The sequence below is a fragment of the Salarias fasciatus genome, chromosome 7 (assembly GCF_902148845.1).
Source record: "Salarias fasciatus chromosome 7, fSalaFa1.1, whole genome shotgun sequence".
Lineage (NCBI taxonomy): Eukaryota > Metazoa > Chordata > Actinopteri > Blenniiformes > Blenniidae > Salarias > Salarias fasciatus.
This window is the reverse complement of record NC_043751.1, coordinates 28952516-28975009: the sequence shown is the minus strand read 5'-3', so window position 1 is coordinate 28975009 and position 22494 is coordinate 28952516. Positions and strand designations below refer to the sequence as shown.

At 44.0% G+C, this 22494-nt stretch overlaps 2 protein-coding genes across 2 annotated transcripts in view; one reads left to right on the top strand and one right to left on the bottom strand.

Annotated features, from left to right (window-relative positions):
• The window catches only part of LOC115392358 (DNA topoisomerase I, mitochondrial), a 25912-nt gene extending 7033 nt beyond the window's left edge, over positions 1–18879 (top strand). Inside the window, exons 6-17 of the mRNA XM_030096951.1 lie at positions 902–1023; positions 3260–3382; positions 3507–3694; positions 4216–4360; positions 8607–8750; positions 9235–9420; positions 12625–12693; positions 15652–15766; positions 16385–16512; positions 16636–16736; positions 17168–17317; positions 18761–18879. Of these exons, the coding sequence (XP_029952811.1) occupies positions 902–1023; positions 3260–3382; positions 3507–3694; positions 4216–4360; positions 8607–8750; positions 9235–9420; positions 12625–12693; positions 15652–15766; positions 16385–16512; positions 16636–16736; positions 17168–17317; positions 18761–18863 (1574 nt within the window). The 3' untranslated portion in view covers positions 18864–18879. The remainder of the gene's footprint in view (positions 1–901; positions 1024–3259; positions 3383–3506; positions 3695–4215; positions 4361–8606; positions 8751–9234; positions 9421–12624; positions 12694–15651; positions 15767–16384; positions 16513–16635; positions 16737–17167; positions 17318–18760) is intronic.
• On the bottom strand, positions 18588–22494 carry hsbp1b (heat shock factor binding protein 1b). The gene is made up of 4 exons (XM_030096119.1): positions 22273–22494; positions 20602–20668; positions 19895–20021; positions 18588–19779 (listed from the first exon to the last, which is right to left on the bottom strand). Exons 1-3 carry the CDS (start codon positions 22315–22317, stop codon positions 19900–19902), a joined length of 234 nt encoding a protein of 77 aa, XP_029951979.1. The 5' UTR covers positions 22318–22494; the 3' UTR covers positions 18588–19779; positions 19895–19899.

The following is a 22494-nucleotide window of genomic DNA, read 5'->3' as shown; positions in this document are numbered from 1 at the left end:
TCCTTGTACCTGAAACCTATTCAATAAATTGATGGATTAGTGTGACGCCGCTCTGGAGTAGGTGTTGCATTTCAGTTTGTGAGGAAACTCAGACCTTCCTCTGACCTTTTTAGCGGACGTGAATGAAAAACAGAGGTTAGCGAGAATCAAAACAGTGACAGAAATGTCTTTTTACAAACTCTAACCTTTAATTCGGTACTCTTTTCACATTGGTTACAGCATAGACTATCAATGTAATACAGCCGCTTGATGTTTAATTTATTTTCTTGAATATTGAATCTTAAAAATGAGGTAGAAATCTGCTAGTACTGTCATTTATTGATATTTACTACTTGCAGGTAAAGCTGAAAAGTATTGTTTTACCCCAAATTCAGCTGTAGCAGTAGTCTAGATCTGTTTTGACCAACAAGTGTATTAAAGCTAGGGTTGGCGATCTTGGAAAACTAGCGTTAGCATGTAGCATCTCCCCAAGGCTCCGCCCAGCTCCCACCCCATTGGAGGAGCTCCCGTTGGGACGCTCCGTCCTTCTCAGCTTGGCAAAGCGCGCACTGAACCAGGGTCAGTGCACGCCACTGACATGTACGCGCAGGGGGCAGGTCGAACAGTGAAGGGATTTGATTGGTTTAAAAAAAGGTGTCCCGGCAAGACTATTGGTTGCTGTTTTTCCCGTTTTACTCCTGCTGTAGACAGCGGATATTTTCCGCTCTACTTTAAAAACTCGCCATGATTCGCTTCCCATCGGGTCATAAAGATCATTTTAACCAGTATTTAAAAAAATGTATCTCATTCAGATTGCCAACCCGAGCTTTAATCCAAGCTGTTATTCTAAAAGACTTCCACAGTGAAACACGATGTGCACGTTTGTTTATCACTGATGTTGTTGTTTTTTGGGTGTGTGCAGGTAAGGAGGTGAAGCTGAGCCCAGCAGCGGAGGAGGTGGCGGTGTTCTTCGCACAAATGTTGGACCATGAATACACCACCAAGAAAGTGTTCCGGGACAATTTCTTCAAGGACTGGAGGGAGGTGGGTCCAGCTGAAACGGTGGTCAGGGTGAATGGTTTCCTGCAGGGCTGTCAAACACGTCGAGTGGGCCGGACTGGTAAAATACGGATGGAAACTGGTGGTCCGGTGCTGCGGCCTTGTGTTTGACTCCCCTGGTTCAGTGTGTCCACCTGGTAGCTGAATGGCGCCCTGTCCCAGATGGAACCTGATTGGTTACCACCAGCTCACCCCCCCTTTCAATCAATAACTTTGAAAACTATTTTGCACACTAGTAATTCCAAATCAGTCATCTGTGTTCCCTCTCTGTGTTGGAGAGTGTGTGTGGTAAATAGCTTTGTGTGTGTGTGTGTGGTGGCTGCTGGTGTCTGTCAGGGTGTCCTCCGTATGGGTGGGGGGGAAACACCGTGCCAAGCCCCTAGGCATATCATGCAGAATTAATTTTGCGCTGCTTAGTGCTCAATGCTCTTGAAAATACGATTTATGTGAAGGCATTGATATGCTAATCCAGACAACTAGCTCCCCTGCATACGAACAAATCCAATTAACTGTTTTATTATAGCCGGAAAAAAACTCTGCTCGCTCCACTGCCCTCGGTGCCCGCCCACCGGCGGATGTCATTCATGCTCAGACACGTCGGCTGGATGTGTGTCCATACTGTCAGTGTTTCTAGAGAGGGAAGTGTGTGTGTGTTGAGATGTATCTGTTATCTGATGACAAAACAAGGCTGAATCAGCCCTGCCATAAAAAGCTTGACAGATGAGGCTTATATTCTTCATTCCTAATGTGTTTGTTCAGGATGGATGCTCTTTTGTTTGTCAGATACTTAACCATTTTTGCTTTTTTTTTTGTTGCCTCGTTTCCGTTGAGCACCGTTGTTATGAGTGATGGATGAAAGAATGAAATCCCAACCTCAGAAGCATTGTTTACGGGATGCTATTCCGCTACTCAAAAGCACATTAAAAAAAAAAAAAAAAAAAAAATCTACGTGGTCAGATGAATGTCAGAAATGTTGGCCTGTTTTTCAGATTTTGTTTGAGCTGCCGATGCTTTGAGCTCATGGGTGTGTGGAGATGTGTGGGGCGAGTGTGTCGACGTACAGCTGCAGACCGTTTTCTTTACAGTACTTGACAAGTCGTAGAGAATTGAGCTGACAGCTCGGGGTGCGCCGAGCTTCAAAGCCGGGCCTCATTAACAGATTAACAATTATTAGCTGCTTTTTCCTGGTGATACTTTGGAATTAGCATGTGTGAATGGCTTGTTAGGCGGGGAAGAGAAAAAGCAGTCTGAACTTTGACTTTAATTAACGACGCTGCTTTGTTTTTGTTTGTTTTTTCCCCTGTTGGTCCACTTTGCCGTCATAAGGATGGGTAGAGGTCACTGCCCTGTTTTGATCAGGTTTCCCTCATTTGGGTTGTTTCTATAAAACATTATTGCTCTAATGTGTTTTTGTGAATGCTGAAAGGCTCTCGGTAAATTTAATAAGGCACCTCTGTGTTCATACATCTAAACAGGGTTTTCAGTTCTGATGTCTTTCAGACGGTTTTAGTTGGGTTTCATCAGTGTTTCTCAGCTTTGACTGAAAACTTTTAAGAAATGTTGCACTTTATCTTGTTTCAGTCATGACCAATGCAGTTTAAAGAAAGTTGATCCTTCATTATACCAAACTAAAAATAGCCGTTTGAAGTATTTCTGGTGATGATTTGTGCTCCTATGTGAGACCGACCGTTAAACAAGCTCAAGCTCCTGGACCACTGATGACTTCTGCTCTGAGCTACAGCTGCTCACATCCAATTATTGACTATTTGACTATTTTAAAAAACTTCCATTTTGAGTGGCTCCAACCAGTTTTGGCACCACAGAAAATGGAAACAATACCCAAAATGCAAGTTCAGTGTCTTCACTTGAAAATGTCACGTAAACGGGTTCTTAATTAGCTTAATTTAATTCCTGATGGCTAACTTGCAGATGTTGTTCTTCTATAATGTGGTCATTTGTCAGCTGGAGTTCAGTAGGTAGTGACATTCAAACTCGCCGTTCAATAAATAAATAAACCTCCTGTTAAGGCTGCATCCCAAGGCCACTTTAAATTACCTGATTACTTTTAATGTGGTCTCATGAGACATCCCAAAATGAGGCTATTGGCTGCCGCTGGATTTATAAGGCACAAAAAAGTCTTATTTTGCCCCTTTTTTTTTTTTTTTTTTTTTTTTTAATGCAGCTGATGAAAATGTTGAGTTTGGTAACTTTCTCTGTTTAGGAGATGACTCATGAAGAAAGGTTGCTGATTAAAGATCTTGGTAAGTGTGACTTTGGAGAGTTGCATGCCATGCATAAAGCCAAGGTGGAGGCCAGGAAAAACATGACCAAGGAGGAGAAACAGGTACATCTTCAGCTTGTTTTCATATTATATTGCACATACTTCTCTAATTTGGGATCCAGTGAGATAATACATATTTGTTTGAAATCCAAGACGGCAGTTGATTTGTCTTTGCTGTGTGTGGCAGGCGCTGAAAGAGGCCAACCAGAAGATCGTGGATGAATACGGATACTGCCTGCTGGACCACCACCGAGAACGCATCGGCAACTTCAAGATCGAGCCGCCGGGGCTTTTCCGAGGTCGCGGCGAGCATCCCAAACAGGGCATGCTGAAGAAGAGGATCCAGCCCGAGGACGTCATCATCAACTGCAGCAAGTGAGTGTGTGATACTGTGGCGAAGGGTTGTTTACTGAAGCTCCGTCACCGCGGCAGCTCAACACGGGTTTCTTTCTGTGACCTTGTAGTTTGAAAGAGGCCAGAGGAGCATCCACCGGTATAAACAACAAGGTTTGGATGCACAGAGAGCCAGAAGAATAGTGGAATTGTTGGCTTATGAATTAAAAAAAAAAAAAATGCCTTTTTGAATGTCTGTGTTCTCGCTGTTGTTAGCTTCTGTAGCGTAATGTTGTCTGTTTGTATGTGTGTATTATTTCATTACAAAAACAGCAACCATTAGTGTACTTATTAATTGTTTTCTGCCATTTCTGTGTGAACAGACATTTGAAAATGCATTTTCACTTGAAATGTTGTTGTTTAAGTTCGGCCTGAATTTGAATTATGTCTCTATCTTTGCTTCTCTTCTTGAATAAATTCATAATAAATATCCACGCCCTCTGATGCCATCTTGATATCATCAGGTGTGTGTGGTTATTCGTAATTTCCCTTCTCTCCGTCAGGGAGTCCCGCATCCCTGAACCGCCTGCTGGACATCGGTGGAAGGAAGTTCGACATGACAACTCTGTGACTTGGCTGGCCAGCTGGACAGAAAACATTCAGGGCGCCATTAAGTACATCATGCTCAACGCCAACTCCAAACTCAAGGTAAGCGGTCCTGCAAGTCGTTGGCGCTGGAAGAAATTGTCTAAAAATGCCATCGATTTCAGGAGGATTAAGTCTTTCAACCTTTTTTTCATCCACTTGTCACAGTAAAAGGAAGCTTTTCTGTTCTTGCTTCAGTTTTCGGGTTTCCAGGTGCGGTATTGAGTTTAATGCAGCACTTTCACACAAACAGAATTTCAGGTTTTTAGTTCACTTTTTCAGTCTCTAAATTTATACGACCTTCCCACAAGCACTTGAATGCACCATTAAGTTAAGGTTGCGGTTGCCATAGCAGCCTGTCCACTCAAGCGCCTGCCACTCCGCCAAAACATATCTGACAAGAACGGCAGAAGCCATTTAACTTTTTGGTTTTGTTTTGTTTAATGGAGACCGGTCACAAACGCCTGGCAGGTAAAAATAAAACATTCCTCCATCCAGTCCGCACCTGTTCCTGCCTGGAAGAGAGGGGTCAGTGTAGTTTATATTTAGAGTGCAACATTAACATTCTTATTTTCGGAATGGATGGTCGGCCCCACAGGAACAAAAAAATTTAACGTAATATTTATAATATAGAAATAATGCAATGGAAGTATTGGACGGTCTGGGCTGCTCTAGATTCTAGAACCGGGGTGTCAAACTCATCTTAGTTCAAGGGTCACCTGCAGCCTAATTTCATCCTGGTAAAACAATGCATTAATGATATAATTGTGGAGCAGACGATACATGATGAAAATGTCCAGATTTTCACAAAAACAAACGATGATCTCAACGTAAAGCCAATTTTAATGAAAGTTCCTGGTGCAGAATAAATGAAATGTGGAAAGACAAAGACTTGCTGTGTGACTGTTGCATTATGCATGTTTTTCAAACTCACCCTGACAGCAAGGCTTTAAAGCTAAATGTATTCCCGATTAAAACAGCAGAATGTGCAGCGTGGCAATATTGCACAGTGTAAAGTAAAAGAATCTTAACAGTGATACTTTAAAATTGGACATTAAGACGTTGTTTACAAAGTTTAAGGCGAGTTTGACAGTAACAAGATGGCTGTCTTTCATGGCAGTGAGGTTCATATCTCGGCTCAGGTCTCAGTGCTGTGTTGTGTCCGTTACTCTTGAGAATTATTATTATTTTTTAAATTCTATGTGTTCTTTGAAATTCTGCCAGTTTTCTTGTCAGTTTGACAGACCGGATTAGAGCCTCTTGAGGGCCGATCTTTGCCCTCACGCCTTATGTTTGACACCCCTGTCCTAGAAAGTGTGTGGTGTTGGGTTTCTGCGACATCTGAAAATGGACTTGACACTTGAGCCTCAGGACTCCTCTGCCCTGTGGAACTGCCCTGTACTTTAGTTACCGTAAAGCCATTCTGCAGCATCTGCTTGGCCTCTGCTTGATCCTTTGATTGAGGATCATATTGAGGATCTCTTCTTGCAGTGTCACTGTCACTTGTTTAAAGATCGCTCCATACAGCACTGAACCTACCTCTATTATTACAGCCTTTTCTTAATTATTCTTATAAATTAATTCATCTCTACTTCCTTCAGTTAACAGAACAGTTTTCCAACCTAGACTTAAAGTTTTAAAGGGTACGTTCACTTGAGACTCTCGTTTTTGTGTACTTGGTTCAAATCGATTGCTTTAGTTAATTAATGGCTCTAAAATTCGCTCTGATTTTCATTAAGATTAAATTCATTCATATATTCAGGTGGTTCCCACGGGTTCACTTCCATATTTCCCTTCAAGGCTTTCGGCTGTTCCGCCCCCAGCAAAACACCTCAAACTGTCGCCACTCGTGAGAAGCAAGGCGATTATGGAGCTAATTGCAACTTGAACGTCGGATCACGGTGCGTCGAGGGCGTCGCTAGTTTTCTATCAGCGGCACAAAGCAGACTGGAATGTGTGTGTGTTTTTTTTTCTCTCCTCCCTCCTCATGGAGCACGTATTTGTGAGAAAAGGCGTTTAAAGCAGAACAATGCAAGATTTGCTGTAGCGCTCCCCCTATTGGTCTCCTGTGAAAGCTCACTGTCGTAAACGTCCTCCGCATCAGCCCCCCCCACCCCCACCCCCGCCCCCGCCCCTGCGTGCAGAGAGCGTCCCGCTCCCGTTTCCTTTTTTCTGCTCGTTAGACAAAGTTTTTTTTCTGTCTTTTTGGTTCTGTCATCCGTGAGCACTTAAGGGTGGTGTTGCTAACGCTAGCAAGGGTTTCATGTTTGTTTTACGCGCTTTTGTTAAATCTTCTGCAGCGACGGTTCCTCGCGCTGCCCGGGAACTTCCTCCGGTTGCTCCCTCTGTCGTAGACATGCCTGCTTCGCACAATCAAACTTATTGGAAAGCAAACACACTCGGAGAGCTACCGCTTTCAGCTCAGTGCAGCGAACTCACTCGCGGTCTCGCGCTCACTTCTACGAGAGGAGGTGCCACTCCTCTTTATTTTTCATTTACCAAACAGAAATTAGAACCAATCAACACATCATGCAAAGATCGTCTATTGCAACACAATGACAGATCTCGCACTCCAACAGCTTTTATACTTGTAATCCCGTATGAGCGCCGTAAAGCAGGTTTGTTCTCGCGAGATGTAGTCGGGTCCGCTCCTCTGAAATTGCAAGCGCTGTTTTCAGGACCCAGACCCCGGGGGGAGTGAGGGGACCGGCGAATCACCGTGACAAGTCTTTGTTTACCCCCACAGGAATTCTGAAACACATTTATTGAGGTAAAAAAGTTGCAAAGTTCTGCTTTAAAGCCTCGTTGTGACTTGGGCAGGAATTGATCGGAGTCTGATCAGTTTGGTATCAACTACACAGCAGAAATCAGATTGGATCAAAACTCTGGTGTGTGGTGCTTGTTGTGAATCGTCTGTGCTTGTGGGGGTCATGGTCACATTAACCAGCAGAGCAGAAAACATGCTTGAAGCTGCAACCTGACAGTTTCTCAAGGTTTTGAGGAGTGGATGGAGTTAAGAGAGACCGTTCTCCCATGCTGCTTATTGATTTCTCTCTGCTTTACTGACTTTCATAAAGTTCAGGAGTTGATCTGGTGCTCCACTCTAAACGCCGTTGAAAGCGTTTGATCGGTTTATCTCTGGACTACACTCGTCACAGATGTCTTCAATTTACTTTATGGAAAGTCTGAACTTCTGCTGTTCTGAAATGTGTTTCTGATATTTTTATATCTTCTTTAACAGCTAGACTGGGCCTAAATGCCCTGTCAGGTGGTGACGGTGTGCAGTTTATGTTCTGTTTACATGACTTTTCAAGGAAACCCACATTGTTTTCTGTGTTTCTGATTATTAGAAACTTTTCTAGAAAGATGCATCTAAAAACAGTCGAAGCAGGTCGGGTTAACATGTCTTGAAAAATGTTTTAAACCTTTTCCGAGTGGCTTCATCAGTCCCCTCCCTTTTGACTAAACTCACATAGGTTAAATAACATACAGCTGTATAGTTAAATGTAAGGATGTTAATGTCTTCTGCAGGAAAAGCAACCTTTAATTACTTCCTTTAAGAAATCTTGAACCTTAAGTGCCACAGATATAAGGCAGGGAGTTCAACACCATTTAACATATAATTAAACTAAAACCTCTTTACATCTCAACCCAAACTGTTGTAATGACAGAATGTAAAGTAGACCTGTTGAACTGGATCTCATTTCATCGACTATAGGTCATCCAGCTGCAGGTTAGAGTTGCTTTTAGACGTCAGATTGATGTTTTTTTCCTGTCGGTCTCTTGCTTGATACACACAGATCAGGTTTACTGAACCATTTATATCTCGAAACATGAATGAGAAAGTTTGAATTTGCTTCCAGTTGATCGGAAATGAGGTTTGGGAAACATTTCTGATTAAATTGGCAGTGAGCTTTCTGCATAACGTCTTGTTATTCTCTTCCCTCCTCTCACTCCTCTTCTGTCTCACCGTCTTTCATGTGGAAAGGTCAAGTTATTCCACTGTTAGTCTCCATGACAATATGCCTGCCTGTTGACTGATGGTGGCTTTAATTGTCTCTGGTGCAGCACATAACCAGCGGCTAAACGGCGGACAAGCACTTTGTTTCATCAAAGTTTGGAGTATTTGTGTTGCATTACAAAAACCTTGTGTTGATCCCCTGATTACAGTGTGCAGATATGAGGCTTTTCACAGAGAAAATAGCTTTTTTGTTATCATGTTGCTGCTGTTGTAGCGCTTTTGTTTTTACATGTTCACTTCCCGGCGTTTTGTAACTGTGCCCTCATCGTTTTCCTTCCATCACTGCAGGGAGAGAAAGACTGGGAGAAATATGAGGTTGCTCGGAAACTGAAGTCGTGTGTGGACGACATCCGGAACCAGTACATGAAGGATCTTCACTCGAGAGAGATGGAGAAGCGACAGCGAGCGGTGGCCCTTTACTTTATAGACAAGGTCTGCTTTTTTTTTTAAAGTAATTCCATCAGAAAAACACCAGCAGTTGGAATAAACTGCTGTTGGTACAAAGAGCCATGTGGACATATTGAAAATCAATGCACTGTGTCTTGATTTGTTTTTCTTTTTTTCTTTTTCTTTCTCTCTGTCACACCGCTGGATAAAATACTTTCGTTTTCCCAAAGAGAAAAAATGGATTCAGATGTAGCAGTTTCTTCTCATGACCCCAGGCTAATTTTCTCAGTCTGTGTGGAATGAAATGATAGATGGAGTGTGTGATTGGTTGTGACTCGTGCCGAAAACCTTTCACGATTTGAATCCAGCTTTGTGTGCGTGTCTGTCTATTTAATGGCCGCCTGATTGACGTGCGGTCGGTTTTCTCGCCGGAATGTGGGGAAAGCGTGCATTTGCAGATTTGGTGTTTTAATCTCTGTATCCTCTGACACCCCCCCCCCCATATCCCAAAAAAAAAAAAAAAAAAAAGCTGGCGCTGAGAGCAGGTAACGAGAAGGAGGAGGGGGAGACGGCGGACACGGTGGGCTGCTGCTCGCTCCGCATCGAGCACATCACGCTGCACAAGCAACTCGACGACAAGGAGTTCGTGGTGGAATTTGACTTCTTGGGCAAAGACTCCATCCGCTACTACAACAAAGTCCCAGTAATCAAGAAGGTAACGGAGGGAATGACACACTTCCTCGTTGACACTGATTTGTCAGATGTTTAGACCTGAGCAGGTGTCTTGAATAAACGGCTTCGTACAGATTTAGCAATATCGTCGACACAAAGCGTGTGAGCCTGCTCTCGGCGGGAGAAAACATCAGCAGAGCGTTTGGGAAGTTGGCCGTGATGCAAACTCAATATTTTGTCATAAGAGTAAAAGTTTTCCCTGTGGATTTTGGCATAAGGCCCCGCAGAGAAGGTCACTTTCTTGCATATCGACGTTGACTGAGGGAACTCGGAATTGTCCTCGGGACTCGGCTGTGTATCGGATTCCCGTGGGTGCAGTGGCTTAATTTCTCTCTGTTCGAATAGTTCAACTGTCCCTCCGCTCGGAGGCCCGTTTCTTTTCTTTTCTTTTTTTTTTTCCGTTAAAGTACACATGCTGAGTCCACTCAGAGATGGTCAATGCCGCCAAGTGTCACACTGTGGGTTATTATACTGCACAATGGCACTCGGTTTATTTCCCGTGTAAGAATGCCGAATGACCAAAGCAGCAGTAGGAGGGAAAAAAAGCTATAAAATGCAGCGTCTTGAGTGCTCTGGATGGCTGTAATGATAGACTGAGGAGCAGTACAGCTTTTCAAATGAAGCCGGCCTGGAAACGTAAAGTTGGGGTGTCAAAGCTAAGGTCCGTGGGCCAAAACAACAGTTTTAGGAGTTTTTTTGTTTTTTCACATTTCGCTGTATTTCACAGCAGGCTTCATTAGAGTTGGCTTTATGTCGAGATTATATTGATTTTTTTTTGTCGTAAATGTTTTTCATGAAAATAGAGATATTTCACATTACGATACTCTTCTCCACAAGAAAGAAAACCTTTGAAGTTCAAGTTTTCGAAGTCATCATGGCACGATTTTACTTGTCAGATGAAAGTTAGCCGTTTGTGATCCCTGAGCTAAACTCCTTTGATTTGATTATTGTCCTGAACGTATCACAATTTCCCAAACCTTAGCTTTAGCCTGGCCTGTGGTGCAGCTCGGTGGCGTCCGAGTCGACTGCAGCACCGCCACTCAGTGCCACATTCTCCTGACTGACGGTGTTCCTATTGGAGCGCCAGGCGGAGCCGCATGTGCTCCTCCTGACAAGTTAAATAGGCTCTGAAAGCCATTTAAGGCTTGTTTTCACAGTGTAGCCACTGTAATGACAGGAAGCAGGCTGAAGCCTACTCAGAATTTCCCCGGTGCTTCAGATTTTTCACAGTTCACGGTACAACTTAATAGCTTGTTGCTGAGGTTCATGGCTACTTTCCATGTTTATATTAAGCCATTCTGCCTCTTGGGCACACTATTAGCACACAGGCGTGAGGACTAATCCGTGTTGTAATTACTTTTCACATTCTTTGGCCACTAACCAGGCCAAATAATAATAATAATAATAATAACAAGGGTCCATCTTCGTCATTTGGCTTTGTTGCGGCGTTGTTTTGTCCAAAAGCTTCTTAATGTCAAGTGTTTTGCGCAGCCTGGACTAATGTTTACATAAGAACACCCAGCAACACTTCTCAGTCGCTATCGAGGGCTGTAAATGACAATCCAGACTGCGGCGCGCAGGTTAGCCAGCGCCGCAGTCAAAAGGAAAACTTGTTGTTCTTTATAATCATGTTTGGTCGTCTGCAGTCTGTCAAACAGCTGTCATTCCTGTGCGTGTGTGTGTGTGCGTGCGCGTGTGCGCATGTATGCATATGTAAATTTGCAGCCCCTCCTCTTGTGTCAGCCCAGGCTATCTTCTCCACCAGAGATGGAAAAAGAAATGTTAGCACCTGACAGCCAATGTGTTTTCTTTCTTGGCAGAACATATAATTATTCAAATGAGTGCATTCAAAAGCATCACATTAGCGAGAATTAATTAGTCCTCGCATATTTTAGCATCATCAATTCCCTGGCAAATGAGTGAGATTGCTGCTAAATGTCACTTGGAATAAAATGGAAGGGAGAACATTTTCACTTTCCGGGCTTTGCCAAGATATTTGTTTGTTACTTTGGATATAAGATCAGCTTTTTCATGACACACTCGCTACATGAGTTCTACTGTACGTGTGACGCAGCGCGACAGTGGAGAATCAGCATGTCGTCTGTCATTCGTTAAAGAAAAAGTTGTCTCTCCTTTGCATTTATGCCCTAATTTTATTTGAAATGATTTTGGTCAACGTCCAATAATCTAATCACCGCTTCTGTGAACGTGCCGCTGTTGAACAGCTGGTTGATTTCCACCTAAATCAATACACAAAGTGTATCAATCTACTTTGTTGCACTTGTTTCTCAATTGAGGCATAAGTTGGAGAAGTGAACAGTCGCATTGTGCTTCCTCCAGTCTGCCTGCTGGGCATTCATTTCTAAATGATTTGCTTTTTTTTTTTTTTTTTTTTTTTGACACAAAACCACTCACACACATTACAAAAAACCAATTACGTGTGCCGACTGGTGTCTCTGCTGCTCTGAGACTTTTCCACAGACTCTGATTTACATTTTCAGCCACCCAAAATTTGCACTCTGCTTTTAATATTCCCGCCGTCGTTTTTTTCCAAAGCGAGTGAGAACGACTTAGAAATTCAGCATGTGTCAAAAAAAGCGACACATCTGCTGCTATTAATTGGTGTCTCAAATGTTTTGCTGTTTATTTGGAGAATAGGAGCTTATGTGGTCCCCAAACGTCAGGTGTAATTGTGCCGGTTTTGCCGCTTTGGCGGTGAGCTCAGGTGGACAAATGAAACCAACCTTAAACCGCACGCGCCTCAAAGTGGGGCTGTGCATCGGAGAGCGCTTTGCAGAGTTTCTCTGGATTCCTTAGTTTTGATTTATGAATGGAGTTTCAAAATGTGATGGCTGCAAACACCTAAAGAAAAATACTACTGTATCTGGCGCCGCTTTAGCTTCCGCTTTCAAACTTTATTTCACCAGTTTTTCACGTAAAAGACGCATTCAGCTCTGATTCTCTGCAGAGGGCTTTGCTTCTGCGGTAGAATATCTCAAATTCAGGGTTGCTTTTCAAGCCAAAATATCCCAAAGTCCTCAAGTAATTCATCTGTAGAACAGTTTTATTTTCTGGTTATTAAATTAAGTAAGCTTGGATTATGGTGAAATAGATCGGATTGCTAAATGTGAATTTTTGACATCTGCTGTCTGTGAAAGTCCTTCAATCTCTCTGCTTCTGCTTTCAGGTTTTTAAAAATCTCAAACTTTTCATGGAGAATAAAGAAACCGGAGATGAACTCTTCGACCGGCTCAACGTGAGTGTCTCGAACGGCTTCGTTACCTCCTTTCTGGTGTTTGTACAGTGATTTGATTGTAATTGCTCGAGATGTTGAGTTGTCAAACTTGACATTTTGAGCCTGGATTGGTTAAAGAAGCCCGAGTCTTGGTGAAAACTGCTCACAAGTGTTTTGAATAATTACTAAATAGGTGTACAAAAAAGAAATTAAAAAAAAAAAAAAGAGAGAGAGACTCCCCTGAGGCATGTAATGCTTGAGGGAAATGTTGAGAAGGTGGTGAAAGCAAAACAGAATTCTTTTTTTTGTGTGTGTATTTTCTGTGGACTGAAAGCTGCAGTAAAGGAAAAGCCTGGGACCAAATTGTGAGGTGTAACAGAGATGAGATTGAATGAGGATGAGCCGTTGGTGTGGCGAGATGAAAGGAGTTACGTGAGGAGACGGCAGGTGAGGAGAAGAGGACGGAATATTGGAAGCGGGAGGACTGAGAGCAGAAGAGGAGTTTCAAAAGAGGGGGGGGGGGGGGGGTGGACTCTGGCAGATAAAAAATGAAACTGCACTGAGTCAAAATTGAGAGCGAACATGCCGGGCGTATGAATTTCCACACACGGAAAAAATCTGGCGTCCTCTCCAACTCAGGAGAGTCAGTCCTGTTAAAACTGCTTCGTTCGTTTCTGAGAGTCGACGCCGACGACCAATCACGTGGAAGATGAGAGGGCCGACCGCGTGTCGGCGTATTAAGATCGGCGCTTTAGGAAAAAGACAACAGGACCCGCGGCGGGGATATGAGCCTGAGACGAAGAGACGGAGCACTTGACGGCGGGAGCGTGGCGCCCCTGCTCTCTGCCCTGCCGCGTGTCGGGAAATGTCAGTGTGTGTTGGAGGTGGAATGGTAATGGCTGCCGAGGGCAGACCTGATTGACACCCAGAAAGGCCAGGACACCGAGAAAGCGGGCGGAGGAGGGGCGCCGGGAGGGAGACGGAGCGGCGGGGAAAGTGACAGCTGGTCCAGGTGAGCGGTAGTTAAGATGGAGGAGGCAGACGAGGACCAGAAGAAGAAGGTAGGAGGTGGGAAAGATGGAGGGAGGGCGAGGAGGCAAGGGGGAGACGTGACAGGCAGCCAGCTGACCTGAGGGGGCGGAAGAAGATGGAAAAGAAGTGGAAATGTCGAGTTTGTTCATACCCTTAGCTGGCCTTATGTGAAGAGGAGCGTAAAGAGCTGGAAAGAGACAGAAAGCAAGCTGGAGCATCGTGGTTAAGAGCCTCAGACGAACTGGCCCAAATACTGATTTCCAGTGTTCATCTGTGAACCGATCCCGTCTGCTCGGCGCTCAGGTGGATTCAGGAGGAATGTGCTTGTTTTCTCGAGGTGGAAAACCAAAGCTGGCTGAGATCCAGACTCCAGTACAAAACTCTCGGGAACATTTCTGCTCCTCCATAACGACACGGAGACCAGCCACTCTCTAACTCCCAGACGCTGCGTCAAAAGGTGAAAAAAGATTTTCACCTCGTTCTGTTGAGCGTTTTCCGGCAGATTCCTTTCTGAAAATCCTTGAGGCTGCGAAAAGATGTTGCTTCTTGGCTCGTCGCGGACTGAGCTGATGATTTCTGACACTCATAAAACATTTCACTCTCTGTTTCAGGAGAAATAAGTGATATTCCAGCTCACTCTTATCGTATTTGATTGAATGATTCATCAGTGTTTTCACAGTGGCTGTTCGGCGCCGAGGAGGTTCCTGTTGTCCAGTTTACGCCTCATGTAGAGCGACTAACTGCTCCGTGTAACAGTCCACATAACGGCATCATGACGATTTTAAAGGTTTCGGTTTGTTTCAGGCGGCGTTCCTGTCGACAGCATACAAGATCGTTTAAAACAAAGCGACGACTATTTTTACCACAGACGTCTTTGCTGGCCTGTCACTGCTGACTGGATTGGTTTTGACATGACGGGTGAACTCTGCAGTGTTGCCAGTCGATCACGTTTAAAGAGGACGTCCAGGAGATCAACAGGGTCATTTTATTTACCATAAAGCTACTTTACAGGTAGATATAAAAATATCTGATCAAAGTAACGCACAAATGGCATCGGTAAGCATTTAAATTTGGGAAAATCTTACAGCATGAGCTTAATTGGGGGGGGATGCTGTTCGCCCAAATAGCATGGCAAAAAGCCACACACACACACACCACGCTAAGTGAGCTGGAGGTGTCGGGCTGTTGCACTTGCTCCTCTCACTTGCAGAGTCCTTCGTTAGCATTGCAAGGGCAGAGCTCAGCAGCTCATTAGCAGGTAACGCAGAGCACAACGGCGCCTATTTCACAAATTGTATACCTGCGTCCTTTCCAGCTTTGTGTAAACACACACACACACACTCAGCATGCATGCATTCCAACACCTCGATCGGCTCCTGCAGTGACGTGCACACGCGCCGGTTCAGGCCCGTGGCTCCAGACAGCCGGGTCCTGACCCCGCTCTGATTAAACCAGCCACATCATTATTGGAGTCTGCATCACAATCATTTCTTCTTTTTCTTGTGTCAGATGCGTGCGCTCTTCGGAGGCCACGTGTCTGCCGTGCACAGCTGTGGGCCTTCGTCCACATTTAGAAATACATGTGTCGGCCTGTCGTTCCAAGTTCACGTGTTTGCACGTGAGGGCAGGCAGTGTGTGGCGAGTGTGTTCGCTGTGCTTTCACAGCACACGTGCGCCTTTGTTTAAACTACTGTTGTTTGACATGAGCTCATGGCTATTCTAACTACTGGTTATATCAACTAACTGGTAATACCTACAGAAATGTCAGCGGAGGAAAAGTACTGTGATCTGTTTCAATCTCATTTCTAATAGATGATTACTATATTGAGGGCAGAGAGACTTTCAGCACTGAGGTGGCTTAATGCCACAGTGCCATCTAGTGGTAGGCTGTGTATTTTTTGTTGCTGGAAGTGTGTGTGTGTGTGTGTGTGCTCTTTCTGACTGCAGACCGGCCGTCTGAACAAACACCTGAGTTCTCTGATGCCTGGTCTGACTGCAAAGGTCTTCAGGACGTATAACGCCTCCATCACCCTGCAGCAGCAGCTCCGAGAGCTCACCAACAGTAAGCTGGACTCCGCCACCGCACTATAAAAGGGTCTCGCTTCATCTATAATGCCATATGCCACACACACACACACGCATGCACGCACGCACACACACACAGGCATCTTAAAGGCTGGACAGCTACCAGAGGCTCTTAAAAACTGCAGCTTATTATAATTCCAGCTGCTCGAGTCGCTGAAACTGCCACTCCTGTGACTTTTCTTTTTTTTTAATTTATTTTTAGCTCGCGTGATCCGAGATAGCCTGACGTCAGTCGACTTTTTCGGCCGTGGCAGGGGTACATTATCACCGTGCCCAGCGTCGAGCATCTCTGCCTCGCTCTTATCAGCGTCCCATTGGCTGCCTCTGCCGCCGCTTCTCATTCAGAGATGGAAGTGTCACGCTCCTCATTGCTGCTGAGAGCCAGTGTGCGGCCTGACGTGTGGCTGCAGTGTGTTGAACCCCACAAGGAAGATATTAAACCGATGGGGATCACAACTAATTGAATGAAATGGAAAAATATAATTGTGTGTGTGTATGATGACACGAGGGACATAAAATAAGCCTGGATGAATATTGACTGATGTGTTCTTAGTTGAGTTTACTTGTTTAAACATCAATTACTGTCACCCTTCAGAGTCCGATAACGAGGCAGAGAAGCTGCTGTCCTACAACAGGGCCAACAGAGCCGTTGCTGTTCTCTGTAACCACCAGCGGGCGCCGCCAAAGACCTTTGAACAGTCCATGGCGAACCTTCAGGCCAAGGTGAGGGCAATACCGACCGCACTGCGCTTTTCAGCCAGTCACCATCCGCAGAACACGGGCCGCTCTGTGACATCTTTGACGTGCACGGTGTTTGAGAAGTGTGTCTCTGTGCCATCCGCCCAGATCGACGCTCGGAAGGATCAGCTCTCCGCTGCCAAGGAGGAGCTGAAGGAGGCCAAGAAGGAGGCCAAGAGCAAAGGAGAGGCGGACGCAAAGCTGCAAGCGTGAGTCACAGTGACGCACACACAGAGTCCAGACAACTGGAACCAGGAGTTCTAGTTTGATAGCTGAAATAGCAAACGTTTCCTATAAACTGCAGACCTTTGTCGAAACAGGATCCCCTGCAGGTTTAATTGCCTCTGGATGACAGTAACTGCCAACTCTCGATTAAAAGAGCAGATATTTAGTTTTCTGTTGTGTAGAAGCCGTGCTGGTAATTTAGAATAATTAACATTTTGCCCGTGCAGCGAGGCGTCAACATGTGGATCACTGCGCCCGTGCGGCCGTGACATTTAATCCATGACTGAAGTTTATTCTGAGGAGATATTTTGACAGACGAGCGAGACCCCATGTGGCACATGCGGCCTGTGCTGCAGTGATTATCACTCTTCAGGATTCCTTTTCTGCCACGCTCTCTCTCCGTATGGTCTGGCAGCCTGGTGGAGCGGAAGCAGGCGGCTGTGGCTCGCTGCAAGGAGCAGCTGCTGAAGATGGAGGTCCAGGCCACAGACCGAGAGGAGAACAAGCAGATCGCTCTGGGAACCTCCAAACTCAACTACTTGGACCCGCGCATCAGCGTGGCCTGGTGAGTGAATGTTAACGCCAGAGGCCCCAGTCCAGGGAGTTCAGGGGCCGCAAACAGCCCCGTTTCATCTGTAGTGGGCGGGGCCAGTTAAGAGTGCTGCTTATCATAACCTTTAAATTTAGACTAAAGTTTTTCCTGTGTGTTGCAGAATGTACGTGATGAAAATATCTGCATTTTCACAAAGCTAAATGTCGAATACAACCAACATAAAGCTAAACTTAATGATGCCTTCTGCTGAAGCGCTCCTTTCGGCCCATGGGTCTTATGTTGACATCCCTGCTTCAAACCAACCGGGTGTTTTAAAGGACGAACACCAGCGACCAGAATTTCCAGATCTACTGACATTCTTCACTCAAATAGAGGCAAGAAGACACTGTTTCACCTTATTAGAAGTAAAAATTAAATTCAAAACTGATCGATATATGCTGCATCTTGAAGCTGTTTCTGATGGTTTGTTGCGTGTACACGTTCACACGGATTATTCTAATCCAGTTTGAGCTTTGATACAAATGTTAAATGATAGTGACACAGTCCATCTTTAAACTTCTGTTTTTCCTAAACATAACTTCTAGGAGTGATCAGAGTGATTCTGACAGTCACATGCATTTAAGAACAAATCAAAAAAACAACCCTGGTTTATGTGTTTCAGACCATTTACTGGTTTGTAAACAAAACTTCTCATTTTGTTCCTTTCCCTCCAGCAGTGGCTCTCGGTCAACGTCCTAATGCTGCATGTTCTGTTCTTTTCTTTCTCTAATAATATGACAGTGTCACGTTTGTTTTTTACATACAGATTAAAAGTCATTTAAATCAGTTTAAAAGGTAGACGTACATGAATATCAGGGAGTATTGGTGAAATCCCGATGGGTCGAGCCATTTCTCATAATCACCTCAACATATATCTCTTTATGCTGACAAATGATCACTTTGTTAACCTGAAAACTGCAGGATTGGATTTTTCGTGTCCATGGAAACAGGCTCACTTTAACTCTGAATCATTGAGAGATTAAAAAAAATAAATAAGTCAACCTATGTGCCTCTGATCACTGTACCAAAAGCTCGCACTCTCTTCTGATTTGAGTTCATGTTGATCAGACAACAGCCTCAATTATTGAACCCATTGATGAAATGGATAAAGCGTATAGAGCAAGAACAAAAGACAAGGCACCTTTTTTACAGGTTACTGTTTTCTTTTTTTTTAAAGAGTGGTTTATCACAGATCTCAGAAATGTTTGCATAACTATAATAACATATATTCTTCAAGATAACAAGCTAGTGGACAGTTGGTGTCAGTAATACAGAACACGAGGGGTAAATGTCTAAAAATCTTCAGCTGGTATCGTCTAGTGTTGCTATAAATCTCTACGTCTGTATCAAGATGCCGAATTATGATTTAAAGACTTTGCTAGTGAACTAAACGAAACGCTCTCCTTTTTCATTCAGGTGTAAGAACATGGAGGTACCTGTGGAAAAAATCTACAATAAGACCCAGCGGGATAAGTTCGCCTGGGCCATCGACATGACCGAGGCAGACTTTGAGTTCTAACTCCACATTTCAAAACCGATTAATAAACTTCACACCAACTACAGTACTTCAATCACAGTCACAGTTTGGTAACAGGATTCCTAAAGATTCTGATGTAATCTAACCATTCTTATGTTCCTTTATTTGATGTTGTTCATTTTAATTTGATTTTTTTTTTGGCACTTTCTGTTTGCGTTCGTTTGAATAAAAGGCTCTAAAGTGATAAATCTGACTTGATCTCATTAAAGTTTTACTTTTGTACGATACATTTCACCCTCTCGGACCGTCATTTCTCTCGGCTTGGGGAACTTCTAACTAATGCAGTTTCAATACGCTATCTAATAAACAGCCTAGACAAAAAAAACATGCAACATTGAGACGCTCCAGATAATCTGCATTGAAAAATACGAGTCTGGCTTGAAAAAATAAATACAGAAAAACACGGAGCACCGCAGAGTTGAAATCGTATAGATTAAAAATTTACTTAGCACCTGGCCAAATAGTTATTGTGTCATACGAGACAAACAGCAGAGTATTAAATATCTTTAATAGAAGAAAAATCAGAATTGGAATGCATCCCACACCTTGTTAGTGACAGTGCTGTTTGCCAAACACACTGCAAGCTTCAGAGGTTCCAGGGCGACACTGTCCTCGTCAGGGTCTAATTTCTGTGAAACGTGTGTGCGATGGCAGCGAAAACAACTTCCTGGTTGGTGCATCGAGTCCACGGGCTGCACTCCTGCACGTCACACTAGCCTAGCTCACGAAGAACGCTCAACTGTTCAAGTCATTACATAACTGTAACCGTTTCACAATACTCAATATGTAAAAAAGCATTTCACACGACACACCAAATCAAAAGAAGTCATTTTTCAGAATGGGGGGGAAAGTCCGCTGCTCCCGAATAAGGGACCGACTTCACGCCTGGTTTAGAAACCTGTGGTATAAAAAAAGAACAATTACAGTGAGGTGATTCAGAAAACATTGAGCACAGTCCCAACAAATCTGAATATAAAAATCCCTGGATGATCATTTCTAGATGAGTTTCTTACCGTCATTATGATCCTTGACCCTCTTTAGCCTTCTCCGGTGGCGCTTCAATCTCCTCAACTCCAGCCTGGGTCATCAGGTCTGCAATGTTTTTCTCCAAATCATCAATCCGTGTGCTCATCTCATCAAGTGAAGAACTCATTAAGGTAAATAATTAAAATCGGGAGCTCAGTGTTATTCCTTTCACCCCATTCAGCCTGAAAGTCATTACTATGGCAACAAAAAAAAAAAAAAATAATAACTATGCCCTCATTGAATTAGCCATAGCATCCAATTATTTACAATTAGGGAATAACTGTTGGTACTTGAGGCAAATCTTTATTTAAATGAAAAGCGTTAAAGCATTACAATTGAAGAGATTAAAACAAAGTGATTGAGGAGATAGAGATTGAGATAAAGAGAATAGGATAAAAGTCATTAATTGAAAAGAAAAATTCATATTACAGGAGTACATCTGCCATTTTTTAAGTCAGACCATTCAAACTTTAGAGATGTACGATTTTGAAGTGGGTCATGACACGGGCAGCCAGAGCAGAGGCTCTGATACTTTGTGCTCCACCCTGTGTGTAGAGGCGACAACTCTGGACAAGCTGCAACCGTAACAGATTATTTACAGAGACCCGTCAACACACTGTTACAATATCCCAGCCTGCTGAAAATAAATGCACGAACAAGCTTCTCTGAGTCTTGGTTCAATCAGAAAGGATATTCCTTCCAATAATCTGGTCCGACATGGTCTGGAACTTGTCCTGCATCTGTTGCAGCAGAGTCTGGACCTGTGGAGACAAGAAAAATAGAAGTGATATGTCCACTAAAAGAAGTGGTTTACTAAAGATGAACGGCATCTGACGGCAACACTGTTAGAAAGATACATCTAGTCCTCAAAAGCCTGCAGTGTGTACATGCGTCTGAGTCACTTTACTGAGAGTACTGTAATCCTCCCTAAAATAAGATGCTGTGGTTTTTATACGTGCAATAAGGAGTTTGCACGTTTTATGCGAAACAGGCCTTGCAGCTTAGTGAAACACTCGTGCCTGTGGCTTGCGTGCACGGAAGAGGGGATCTCCTTCCTCGCTCTTTTAGTAGCGCTCGAGTAAAATTTACATTTCTTTTACCTGGTGGAGTCTGTGTGGAGCTGTGGCAGTGCTAGAAGCCAGTTTTTTCTTACTTACTGGAAGATCCTGCTCAGTTGTTGCTCATTAAGCATCTGGCGGAGTAGTGGCGGACAAAACGAAACCTAACTAAATCAGGTCAGCCGGAGCGCGCATTACGTCATTCCTTTCAAATTCTCCCCAAAAAAATTCTGGTGCCGGACCGGCACTGCAACTTTCAAGTGACGATTTAGCGCTGTTAGAGGTACTTGCAATGAATATGTCAGGGCACATTGTACACATCATTAAAAATGTGTAACATATTTATGGTGGAAAATAAGTATTTTTAAAGTTGAAAAACTCCTTAATGCACCTTTAAAGTGACGTCTATGAAGATGTTTCCTTCCTGTGTCAGCTGATGGGAGCTGATGGGGGTCAAGTGTCTTGCTCAGGCGAGCCATGACTGTGATCTGTGCTGTGGAATCGAACCAGTAAGTTCCAATCGGGAGTTTTGTTTCTGTTTGAATCCATACCAATGACCGATAGTGCCACATTTAAGGTAAACTCTTGATCTAATGGGAGCAGTCTGGGGTTCAGTTTTGCTGAAGGACACTTTGACAAGTTGACAGGTAGAAAAGTGGGAATCGAACCGGCAACCATCCAATTAAAAGACGACCACCAACAAGGCCACAAATGCTCCAAATGTTATATTTAAAGGCAGCTGTGTTGACATGAATTTAAAATTATGGAAAACATCAGAGGAAAATACAACAATGTGTGTTATTGAAGGTTAGTACTCGAGGCGCCTCTTTCCACTTCCATCTCCATGGCAACACAAAAACTTCACTGCAGTGTAACACAATGTTACAATAAATACCTTCTTCACAACAGGTGACGCAAATTTTAAGAATGGAACTCTAGATCATGCACCGAGATGAACACTGAATGGAATAGGTTGTATATATCAATAACACGCGGTTATTGTGACAAACGAAGTGTAGTGTGTTCGGTTGTGATTCGGTGATGTAATTTACATGACCCACTGGACATTACATAACGTGATGGAGCTAAAACAAAAGTGTTTGGATTCCAAACACCGCGGGGACCTGTAAATTCTGCGGCACCGTGCATCAAACGGACATCGCGAAAACGCTGCTGGTCCGCCCCACTTCTTCCCGAACAAAACTTTGCTCGCCCGGTGGCTACCGCTCGCTTCCCCATCGTTAGCATGTTTAGCCGCAGAGCTAACGTAGCTAAAGCTAGCTGCTGGGCTCGCCATCACGACTCACCACGTTGGTGAGGTCCTGCACCGACTTGGGATCCGTCTCGGCCATGCTGGGATGTAAATGATTATCAGTGCCTGAACAGAACTGAAATATTAAAGGTTAACCCTCGAATTGTTGTGGTAACACGCTGTTCCAAATAAGCAGTTTAATGGCACCACCCACCGCGCAGTCAGCTGTTCCCACAACACGGGAAGTCTCGCGAGATTCCGCGAGAGGAGCCGCTAA

Bases quoted from the DNA above. Each gene is read 5' to 3' on its own strand.
- hsbp1b (XM_030096119.1), bottom strand. From the start codon at position 22,317: ATGGCCGAGACGGATCCCAAGTCGGTGCAGGACCTCACCAACGTG. The intron at 20,669-22,272 runs GTGAGTCGTGAT...TTGTCTCCACAG, and splicing joins TGCAGGACCTCACCAACGTG to GTCCAGACTCTGCTGCAACA. The intron at 20,022-20,601 runs ATATCCTTTCTG...TGAGTTCTTCAC, and splicing joins GGACCAGATTATTGGAAGGA to TTGATGAGATGAGCACACGG.